This window comes from Engraulis encrasicolus, chromosome 17 (genome assembly GCF_034702125.1).
Source record: "Engraulis encrasicolus isolate BLACKSEA-1 chromosome 17, IST_EnEncr_1.0, whole genome shotgun sequence".
NCBI lineage: Eukaryota > Metazoa > Chordata > Actinopteri > Clupeiformes > Engraulidae > Engraulis > Engraulis encrasicolus.
In genome coordinates, this window is record NC_085873.1 from 16,105,086 (window position 1) to 16,117,585 (window position 12,500).

General features: G+C 40.2%; 1 protein-coding gene across 1 annotated transcript in view; it reads left to right on the forward strand.

Moving 5' to 3' along the window:
- Positions 1–12,500, forward strand: part of LOC134467640 (ankyrin repeat and fibronectin type-III domain-containing protein 1) — a 218,899-nt gene that overhangs the window by 40,011 nt on the left and 166,388 nt on the right. Inside the window, exon 4 of the mRNA XM_063221477.1 lies at positions 10,020–10,282. Within this exon, the coding sequence (XP_063077547.1) occupies positions 10,020–10,282 (263 nt within the window). The remainder of the gene's footprint in view (positions 1–10,019; positions 10,283–12,500) is intronic.

The following is a 12,500-nucleotide window of genomic DNA, read 5'->3' on the forward strand; positions in this document are numbered from 1 at the left end:
TGTGGAGACCAGGGCTGCTCTTGTCACAGCCTCAACAATTTGGGCCTTTTGTGGCCTCAATGGATACACACACACACACACACACACACACACACACACACACACACACACACACACACACACACACACACACACACACACACACACACACACACACACACACACACACACACACACACACACACACACACACACACACGACTTACTGTCACCCCTGGAGTGGAGGGACGTGACACAGAGACATGGGCAGCGTCTCTCATCAGAACCTTATCAATTCGGGCCTTTAGGTGGCATCAGTGGGCGGACACATGCCATCCTTCAGTCGCATCACTAATGTATACGTCACTATCAAAAATAGATTGGTTGTCTCTCGCAGTCAGGAGGCTGAAGTGGTATATTTCACATCTCTGTTCGCCAGAGCGGATCATCACATCAGGGGGAAAGGGTAGCATCCTTCTAAACTACCCTGTCACTTTAACCTCAACCACAGTTCACACGGCTCGCGTTACATGGGTTTTTCATGTTTTACAGGTTTTACATGTTTTTAAAGGTGCACTGTGTGATATTTTTAGCAGTTTCTTTCCAGAATTCATGCTGCCCATTCACAAATGTTACCTCTGTCTCAAATACTTACCAACACTATCACATTTTGGCAAAATTGCGTTTTTCATACATGATATGGTGGATATTCTGCGTGTCCTCCATTTTGAATTTTTTGCCCATTTTTAGCTTCAAAACTTACTGTACTTTGGTCATTTGGTAAATATTTTTATTAGTAAATATAGTTTATTACTTAGTAAATATTCATGAAAATAGTACATTTGGCAATAGGCAGCACACTTTCAATGAGCAGCATAGTTGCAATACCTACTTTGGCCACAATCCTACACCATGCACCTTTAAAAGTCAAGAGACTTCATATTGCTTTGACTAGGGAGGGTGTCTGCACATCTACATCTACTGGCAGAGATCAGATCGAGGGAGAAGCGTCATTTGTCCTTGTATCTTTTCGTAGCTTTTTTTTTTTTTGCTGTACCCTATAATTTGAACCTGCACCACGGTACAACAATCCTTGTGTGTATTTTTATGTTTAACTGTCAAAGTATATGACCTTGCACCGGCAGGGGAATAAAGATTGTGGAGCATAGCACTTTACATTATTTGATATGAATGCTTTCTTGGACACCTTGTTTTTGTTGGTGCAGATCACATCAGGAGGGGGGAAAGTGTAGCCTCTCTTTGCTTGTACCCTGTAATTTCAGACCTGAACCATCGTACCAGCACTGCAGAAAAAAATATAAATTGCTTCCTCCTTCCTTCCCTTCTCCGTGGCAGTAGGTACTTCTGCTTCTGAAACATCCCACTAATCAATTCGCCCCGAAGGCATCTTGCCCGGAGATGTCAGTGTGCGCCTTGCTCTTGCTGCTGCAGTGCAGCCATATTTTGAAATCATACGTTTTACAGATAGAAATCTACAAATCTTTAAAAAAGATTGGGAGTTTAATCAAATGCCTATCAGCCGTGGTTTGATAAGTTTCATAGCGGGAGATTACAGAGGCGTCATTCTTGGCACGGCTGTGTTACTGCTGTGTGAGTGTAATTGTTTTGCTATATGCTGCGGAATGTGTATGGCTATGCCCCTTATGTCTGACTGATTGTCTGACGTTGATTAGAACTTTCTCTCCCCTGCGGAGAACAGGTGCAATGCAGAATGAATGGTCTGAGTTGCGTAGCACTATGCACATCATGCTGTACCATAGTAATAATAACTGCTTTTAGGTAGCACAATTTATACACGACATGCAGCTCTAGCCTGGTTCTCACCACATCTCTCTGTGTGTGTATATAGCTATGGAGCCCCCTGGTGGAGCTCCAACACATGGAGGTCTGGGAGATTGTAGCAGGATTCCATTTCTCCAGTCAAAAAATAATCGGAGCATTTATTGTTTCAATATAGCTTGCATCGAGGAGTTGCAGGACAGATTATAGACTGTATTTACAGATCTACAGAAAACGTTTTTTTTTTATATTTGTTGGTGGCAAGGACGGGCAGAATGATGAATAAAGCCATGCTTTCTGAGGGCATAGCCAATGCTTGCTCTCCCAGACCTAGTAGTGGAGCTCACAAAGTTGCACGGAACTACAGGTCGAGCAAGAGCCAGGCAAATGCAGCTCAATGTGCTTAATGGATTAGCAACAATATTATCAAATAGTAATAATGGAATAAAATGAAAATAGAATATAACTTAACAAATGGAAATTTAAAAAGGCAAAAGTTAGGGTCAAAGTAGGCTCAGTAATAGTCAAATACTAAAATTGCATAAAATTCACAGGAATCAGAAAGGTTAGACTAGAAAAGAAAGAGTGGCATAGAATCACAAGGATCAGGGGATGTAAATGTGGTCCTGGATATACTCTTAGAATCTCTGGTTTAGTGTTCTCTTTAGTTTAGAAACGAGAAATTGCATTTGTCATTTCATTCTACACCGTTTGTGAGAAGAGTAGTCTTGTACAGGGGTGTCAAACTCATTTCAGCCCAAGGGCCACATACAGCCAATTTGATCTTAAGTGGGCCGGACCAGTAGCCTGGGAAATCCCATGCTGCTTTGCACAATTGTTCCGATCTGAAAGACAGCATGGACTCTACCCTCAGTGAGGGTACTAGATCAGCACTTCAAAAAATGAAAATCTGTTCAAGTGTAATATACTTGAATTTAGCATTTTGGTCTCATTACACTTGTTTTTGAATGTATTTTCTTGGTAAGACTGATTATTGTTAAGATTATTTGACTTGTTTCAAGAAAATTCATCTTTTTTATCCTACCTAGATAATAAAACTAGTTCTGAGCAGCTTTTTTCTTAAAATACAACACATACTGACAGAGTCGCATTAACAATTAGACTGTGAGTACATTTTTACTTGTTTCAAGACAATAAGACAATCCAAATCAACCTGTTTTAAGAACTGGCTCGATCTCACTAAGATATTCTAGCTAATCAACTGTGATTGCATACAAATGAATAGGGCCATTGAGATTTCCATTCATGATTCATAGCTTTGACATTTCTGTTGTCTGTGCAGCATTTGGCATAGCAATTTCATGATTGTAAATCTGTATCCCATCTCAAAGTGTCAAACACTTGATATTCACAGCTAAATATACTGTAGATGAATCAATAACACATAGGCTATATTCAAAAAAATAGGGAGTCCCATTTCTGTGATTATTGTCTTTCCTAATTGTTACCAAGAAACATCCAGTTCAGAGATGATATTCAAAAAATCTAATCTTTGAAATGACATATGCCTCTGATGCCTTGATACCGCTGATGTGTGGCCCAATTATTTTTCATGTGCAAATAAACTGTTTGTTTGATAGGTAGGCTACTTTCGACAATTTTGCAATGTTTTTTTTTAAAGATTGTTTTTGGTCTTACGACTTTATTGGTTACAGGACAGTTTGAGAGGTGGACAGTAAGTGAATGAGGAGAGATATGGGGAGGGGTCGGCAAATGACCCGGACCGGGAATCGAACCCGGGTCGGCCACACGGCAGACGAGTGCCCTACCAGTTGCCCACGGCAGGGCCATTTTGCTTTGATTTACAAGACATTTGCAGACATTTTATAGGCCTAATTTAATTTAGAAATTTAGAAAAGAACAAATAATGCTTTGACTCTAACCTCATGCACACGTGTCCCATCAAAGTACCCAGTGCTATATGTGAAGGTAAATGTTGCATATAATGTTGCTTAGGGGGCATGTTGTTGCTCAGGATGCTGCTTTTTTAATATGCTGCTCTGTCTCAGTTTTTGTAAGGTTTCCATCATCAGAGCAAAAAAGGTTGTGAGTTGTTTCACTTAATTCTATGATAAGATGTATAGCATGGTTGCTGCTGATAAAAACAAAAGTGAATATCTTCAGAAATATCAGAATCTGTCCAGACAACATTTTTAGTTTGTTATCTATCATTAGATTCTATCGTTACACTAATTGGACATGTCTTGTATAGGCCTATTAATATGCAAACCTAGGCCTATAGCCTACCTGGAGTTATAACATCTAGATCAATATGATTTGACAAAATAAAGTGCTTTCAATGCAAGTTTTATTTTCTGTTGCACAACTGTAGTTTTTTTTTGGGTTCACTTAAGGCACACTCAAAAAATGTTTCTGGGTCCTGGTTAATATTAAGAAATATGTATACATACTATTTAATGAATGTTATTATAAAATGGGAAAATTATTCATTGAAATCATATAAACACCCTTTGAACTGTCCGCGTATGAACTTTTAAACAAATAATCTGAACAAATAATGTATGCACTTGAAAAAAGCTCATAATATTAACTGACATGCACATCACACTCCAGAACAGTAGGTGGCAGTAAAAAATGAATCGCCTATTGTCAAAACACATTTTCATTGACAGTATTTATCTTCTTCCTGCTGGCGCCAAGTTAGTACCTTATTGGTACGGAAATATTTTACATAAATCAAAACTATGTGAAATTCATGCTGTAATTCAGGTGGGATAACAAACAAAACAAAACAAAAATCACCAAAGACTAAAACCGGAAATGGAATTACGTCACTTCCTGTTCGCCAGTTGGTCTCCTGCTTTGAAATTGAGGCAATCGTTTTCAGCCGGGTAAGTTTCACAATCCGTTTCAATCCTTGTCATCTTTGGCAATATGCTTGTATTAAGACACCATTACAGTCATTTGTGAAGTATACTACGCTATTGTGATGTTTTTGGCGTTTTTGTCTGTATGGAAAGTTAACTGATACGAATATTGTTAGATCATGCTGTGTGATTTGACGAGCTGTTTATCTTGCATTCAAATATCCACTCCAGCTTATCTTATGCAACATCTTTAGGAGTAAAAAAATAACCTTAAGGTTTATCTAGTCTGAAGTGTAAATTGCCAGCATAGTTATTTTAAACATAGTTTAACACCTGCAGCTGTTTAGCTTAACAGCTAGCTATTGCTCTCTAGCTTGCTATTGCCCTGTAATGCCCCACATGTTACTCAAAATATGTATCTTATTTTTTGTAATGGGCGTCACTATTGGCCAGTCCTGAATATCACCTTTGAAAAGCCATGTTTGACGATATTGTGAAAAAAGGTTCACCTCTGTTTTTCAACTTGACAGATGGTTACCCCCTGTTCGAGTGGAAGATGTGACAGTCACTGTAAAAGGTAGGATTTCTGTCCATGTTCAATTGTTTTACACTTTATCCTTTGCTTGACCACTTTACTTACACCAAAGCAAAATGAGGATAAAAATATGTTTTAGCCAATTAGCTGTCATTTTCATGTTGGCATGGTGTCAACAGTTATTTTGTATTGTATGAAACAAGGATATGGTGAAAAATATTATAATTAACTTTAATTTCACGCTGTCTTAAGTGGCTGTAGTCACGTTATTTACCAATATTTTTAAATGGTGACAATATTCCCCAGTCTGAAAAGTGGTGACGATGTACCTGTCTTGCTTGCTATAGACAACAAGAAGTGGTGTTTCATGCATGGTGTGGAGTTGCTTGAGGATGCAAAATCATTGGTAATCCAACAACATGTGTCATTCAACATCATATTGGCATATTTGATATGGCAGATTATATTTGGTTGAGGCTACTCTACTCTCCTTGACCCCTGGTCTCAACCTAGGTTTTACAGGAAGTCAGTCAATGCCATTTGATGTTAGCTCTCATTTTATCTTGTAATTTCTGTAACATCAACTCCAGCACTCTATGCGTTGCTGACATTGAGTGAAGTAAGTGTGGTGGTACATTATGCCATAACAGATAGTATTTAAGTGTTGTTGTATGTCTGTCCTTTAGGATGTCTTTGTGGCTTGACCACAGGTGTTGCCCCACCTGCAGGCCCAGAGATAGAAAGACATAGTGACAAGTCACAGGACAGACAGGAAGCACAACACAACTGGGCCTGACAACCATGTCATTTTCTTGTAATGTGTCTTTGACAGGTTAATGCAGAGTTCCTGTGCCTGACAGAAACTTGAGGAAGCATCTTGGAGGTTCTCAAGGAGAAGGGAGTTGTTGCCAGAAGGAAGGTAGGATAACTCATGGCTTCAACAGCTAATGGAAACATTGTGTTTGAGTTGCAAACAATCTAATGAAGTTGGGTATTAGAAGGTCAGACATTAGGTGTGGGAGACGCATGGCCCACCTCTAGGTTCACTGACTCTGAATTTTGAACAGTTCTGATTATGATGTTCACAAACGATCTGCACCCCATTAAAGAGAGCATGCGATAAATGGCACCTGCATATCACTGACAAGCACACTATTAAATGCCCCCTATTAGTGGCCATGGTTGCCATTCACTAGACATCAGCATTGTTAAATTTAGTGCCATTAAAGCTACATAAAAAAATGTGTGCACAGTGTTAAGCTTTCTGCATTTTCTTTTTCCACCATCAGGACTAGAGTGGCGAAGTGATCCAAAGGCAGGCTGCACATCTACGTGTATGGTTTGCAAGGAACATCCCGTGCCAGAGACTGTGATACAAGGCATGGAACTGTACAGTGAACTCGGAGCATCTCTTGTGCATGTGTGATGCTCTTTGGACTCGGTTACCGGTATATACCCTCAGTCTCAACTCTGTATATGGATTTACAATTTTAAGTATCCAGATGAACTGAAATATATGTTCTGGTGAATTTGGAAAATACACTCGCCTCCAAAAGAGTTGTCGCCTACCCATCTGTTTGGAATAACAGCTAATAACCTGACTTTCAATTAATCACTTGGCTTCAGAAGTCACTCATATGAAAGCTACAACCCTCTCGAATGAAAATGTATGTACAAAAATAAATTTCATGCACCAAAGAAAGATTGACGCTTTAATGAACACAGACAGGGCAGATTTTGACAAGACAAAAGTTTTGTCGCCTATCGAACATAATGTGAAAATGAGCAGATAAGTCACTTCAAAACACTTCAAATACGCAGATCGGGTGTCATGCTTAATCACTGGTTCACTCACACCTCTCCAGAAAATCAACTTTGGCCTTAGGTGTATGTTTAGGGTCATTGTAATCATGGAAAGAAACACAATGAAAATCAATGGAGTTCAATGAGAGATGGTGACATATTTGCTATTCGTAGAGCAATACATTTTTAACCTCATGATGTAATCAATGATAAAAGCCCTCACACACCAAGAGCTGTATCCCTCCCATGTTTGACTTTAGGCACCATGTATTTTTTTTTCCAAATTCTTCACCTTTAACACCAAAGAAGTCTCTCCCACTGTCCTGTCTCAAAAAAGCCAGCCAAGAGTATGTCAGGCCTAATTCTGACAAAAATGAAGGCTAATGGGACTCATACTCTGAAATCAAGATCCCAAGATCAACCATTTTAGAACTGATAGCATCAGAACTATATGGTGTTGGAGATGAAGAATATGAAAAAAGAGAAATGGTGCATAAAGTGAAACATGGTACAGATACAGCTCTTATGAGGAGCTGCATGCATGCCGCAGGTGTTTGAGGGCTTTTGTCATTGATTAAATCATGAAGTTAAACATGTATTGCTCTACGAATAGCGAATATGTCACCATCTCTCATTGAACTCCATTGATTTGCATTGTGTTGCTTTCCATGATTACAATGACCCTAAACATACACCTAAGGCCAAAGTCGATTTTCTGGAGAGGTGAGAGTGATTCAGTGATTAAGTATGACACCCAATCTGCGTATTTGAAGTGTTTTGAAGTGACTTATCTGCTCATTTTCACATTATGTTCCATAGGCGACAAAACTTTTGTCTTGTGAAAATCTGCCCTGTCTGTGTTCAATAAAGGGTCAATCTGTCTTTGGTGCATGAAATATATTTTTGTGCATACATTTTCATTCGGGAGGGTTGTAGCTTTCATATGAGTGACTTCTGAAGCCAAGTGATTAATTGAAAGTCAGGTTATTAGCTGTTATTCCAAACAGATGGATAGGCGACAACTCTTTTGGAGGCGAGTGTATGCCCTAAAGGTCCAATCACTATAAACTACAGTAAATATGTTGGACACTGGCAATCTCGGGTTCTAAGCCATTGTATAAAAGGACAATCCATTGCATTTCTATGCATACTTTTCTGTGCTGTTCTCTGATCTGAGTTGATGATCTTTTTTGTCATCTTAGCTCAGCATGGCATTGAGTATCATTATGGGGCTGTTTTCTAAGCATTTTCTATGCAGATTAAAAGGTGAGCACTATAATGAAAGGCGTAATAACGCCTCAGTAGCACTTCGTGGACACATTGATATCATAATTAAAAACATTTCTCTCTCCCTCTCCTCCCCCACTTTGGGAAAGAATCAAAGAGTCAAAAGTGCTCCTGTGGGCAGTTGGTTAATTCTAAAATGTCCATTCACAAATAACATCTTTTTCATGAATGTCTAAGTAAATAAGTGAGTAAATAGACACATACTGTTCTGATGAGAGTATGCTTTTCGGCCAAAGATATCTGACTGCATTCAAAATGGTGGATTAACATGCAGAGGACCCCCCTATTATTAATTTGCCCAAGCCATTATGACATTACTTAGAATTTGATGGTGGTTGTAAGCATTCATGAAAAAGATGACATTTCTGAACAGGCCACATAAATTAATGTGGTACAGTACACTGATAATTTCAGGTTTTCTGTTTAATTTCTGTTTAATCATGCTATTATATTGTCTAGATTTTGGTGTTTTATTATCGTTTGACTGCATGTTTGTCCAGCTGATGAAATATTAATAAAAGAAATGTTTTGAAGTTCTTGTCAAGTATATTTTTCTCATACACCTAAACAAGATATTAATTCTACATAAGAAAATAAGTATTCTAGCTAAGAAAATCAGACTAGTTTTAAGCCTTTAAATGAGCTGGAAACAAGTAAATTTGCCTTGTTTTAAGCGTCTTGTATGCTTGTTTTGAGCAATAATTTCTTGGAGGACATCTAATTCTAAGCAATAATGACTAATAAAGGAGAAGAAATTGCTTAAAATAAGAAAAAAAATCTTAACAAGCAACAGAAAAATAAGATTTTTATACTTGTTTCAAGTGTTTTTCTATGCCTACCACTTAGATATTATTTTCTTGTTTTAAGAATTCTTACCAAGTCCAATTTGCTCGCTGCACTGGCAGATTATTTTGCTCAAAATAAGCAATTTTTCACCTAAAACACTATATTTTTTACTTATTTTTTCAGAGGGCTTTTTTGCAGTGAGGGTCCCTGTCTCTCTCCAATCAGAGAGCGAGGAGCCGTGGAATGGCGATGACTGCAGCTGTTTGAATAGATACAAGTACAACTGACACAATTAGCTATGACTTTGTATGCCAAATGATACACATTCGTAACGCCCAATAAACAGCCATCGTCAATCGTAAACCACACATCCCCTACAGGATTTACAGTAGGCAGGTCTCCAGACATTGTCTCACTTTGTTGTGATTAGGTCTGGTGATAACCAGGCATCCAGACTAGTTACGTAATTGTGAAATATTGCACATTTGTGTATTATATCAGAATCACATACCTATCAATCATCTCAAGGTGGAAGATGGAGGGTTTATCAGGATCATTGACTGTAAATTGTGAGCAGTAACATTGTTCTCCCTTACCTCTCCCTACACGACCATCCATGGCTGAAGTGCCCTTGAGCAAGGCACTCATCCCCACATTGCTTCATGGACTGTAACAAATACCCTGCACATAACTAAGTCGCTTTGGATGAAAGTGTCGGCTAAGGGTAATGTTATGTTAAATATATGTTACGTTAAATATATTCCATGTGTGACAGTGTGAAAGTGCCCCATAGAACACTTGCACAGAGTTACTACGCCGGCGACCCGGGTTCGATTCCTGCCCGGGTCATATGCCAATCCTTCCCCGTCTCTCTCTCCCCACTCATTTACTGTCTCTCCTCCACTGTCCTGTCAAAAATAAAGCCCTAATATACAGTATATACTCCATGTTATTATTTTATTGTCCTCTTCTTTCCTCAGGTGAGCTGTGGCGATTGGAGGACGACGACGATGAGGAGCGGGGCGGGAATGAGGAGTCGCGACAGCGCACTGGCAGGGGGGCGTGTGTGGAGTCTCGGCCACGCTCCCAGTCGCCCTTCTCGCACTTCCGCTCGCGGGCGGCCTACCTACGCAAGAGCGTCTCCGTGGACGAGCAGCTGGGTGGCGGAAACAACAACGCGGAGCCCTCGCACGCGGAGGGCAAAGGCCCGCGCAACGGCAAAAACAAACTCAAGCGCAAATTCGTGAGTTCACACTTGCTTTCTCTTTAGAATCTTTTGTGCTTGTCACATACCGTATGCATGCACACACAAACACACACACACACACACACACACACACACACACACACACACACACACACACACACACACACACACACACACACACACACACACACACACGTAGAGTATATTCAACCTTAACCCTAACCCTAACCCTAACCCTTATGGCACAGACACATGTACACTTGCATGTGCAAACCACAGACACACAGACAGACTCTGTCAGGCAGGAAACACACACGCGCACACACAACACGCATGCAAACGCACACACATGCAAGCACACAAAGTTATACAGAATATTAGTGCAAACACACGTACCCATTTGCACACACACACACAGACACACAGACACACAGACACACAGACACACACACACACACACACACACACACACACACACACACACACACACACAGAGTCGCACACGCACACACACTGCCGTGCACTGTGCCTATCCATTGGGTTACGGGTGGGCTCAAGTGGTCATGAATGTTTGAGCAGGTGTATATTGTCCGGGGTCATGTGACCAGGTAAGCCGAGCCCTCATTACCTGCCGAGTGTGTGTAATTGGTTCTCAGGTGATCACGAGGAAAACGATACACCTGCACACACACACACACACACACGCACGCACGCACACACGCACACACACACACACACACACTTTATTCATTCACCAGTCACATTAGAAGCAACATGGGGTCTGCTCTAGACATGATGAGTTTGTTCTGTCTGGGGGTAAGTGGTTTTCACAGTGTTAATTTATTTTTTTGAGTCCATGTGTGCTTAGAAACTGTGTGATTGTGTGTGCGCAGTATAAAGGGGTGTTGAGCTTGTGTCAATGCATTGCGCATGTTAGCGTGCAAGATTACGCTGTATCAATTTGTTGGACTGTGTGCACAGTTTTTCTTAGCGCGTACACACAAGGTTATGGTGTGACAAGTTTGGTGGCGGTTGCCGTGTGTGTGTGTGTGTGTGTGTGTGTGTGTGTGTGTGTGTGTGTGTGTGTGTGTGTGTGTGTGTGTGTGTGTGTGTGTGTGTGTGTGTGTGTGTGTGTGTGTGTGTGTGCTTTATCAATGCCAATCAACATTAAGAAAGAGAGGGCTGCGGCGTTCAAGTGGTAAAACTGGTGGTGGTTTGAAGGTGCTTTGGCTGAGATGTCTTTTAAGATGAAACCGCTTTGATGTAAAGGCTAGTTCATGTTTGAACTTAAAGAATTAAAATTACTGCCAACATGTTTCTGCCAGCTACAGAGCCTTCATCAGAGCAAGCAGTGATTCTTTACATTAAAGCGGTGTTATCTCATAGGAGTACCTTGGCGTCCGCCCCCTTTTTTTGGATACCAATCAACATTGGTGTCATAGAGCTCCGTAAGGGGCGAGTAGAGTATGTATTGTGGTATGATCTGTTAGATGTGTCCTCGCATGCGTGTGTCTGTACTAGGGCTGCACAATTAATCGAAAATAATCGAAAATCGTGATAAATTAGTGAAATCGAAGTCGAAATTTTAATCGTGATTTAATCGTGGCAATAGTGACGTACTTTTGAGAGCGTCCTTGAAGCCAGAACATACTGACAGGCTGGTGTTTCTGGCCAGAAATCTGTCCACCTAAGTTTCATGCTATTGCCTTTACATAATTATTACAATTCATTTTATTTTCCTCATCCCGTATATAGTTCCTTCTTGGTTAGATTTCATCTTGTTATAATTTTCAAAAAAATCTGCAAAAAATCAATAATCGTGATCAATAATCGTGATTACGATTTTGATGAAAATAATCGTGATTATGATTTCTTCCATTATCGTGCAGCCCTAGTCTGTACACAGTGGTGCTACCATCTGATCAACGGCTGCTAGTGTGAATGTGTGCATTTTTATGTGCATGTGTGCATGCATGCGTGTGTTTATTGTTTAAACGCTTCACCGTGGTTTGACTCGACCCCTGAAACAAATTCAGTGTGTACATTTCTTTTATCATCTTATATTTGTTATTCATGTTTATGAAATGATTAGAATTCAGTCAGTGACTCTTGCTGGGCCTGTGTGTGTTTATGGGCGGGGTGGGTGGGTGGGGGTGGTCAGTTTTGGTGTGTGTGTGTGTGTGTGTGTGTGTGTGTGTGTGTGTGTGTGTGTGTGTGTGTGTGTGTGTGTGTGTCTGTGTGTCTGTGTGTGTGT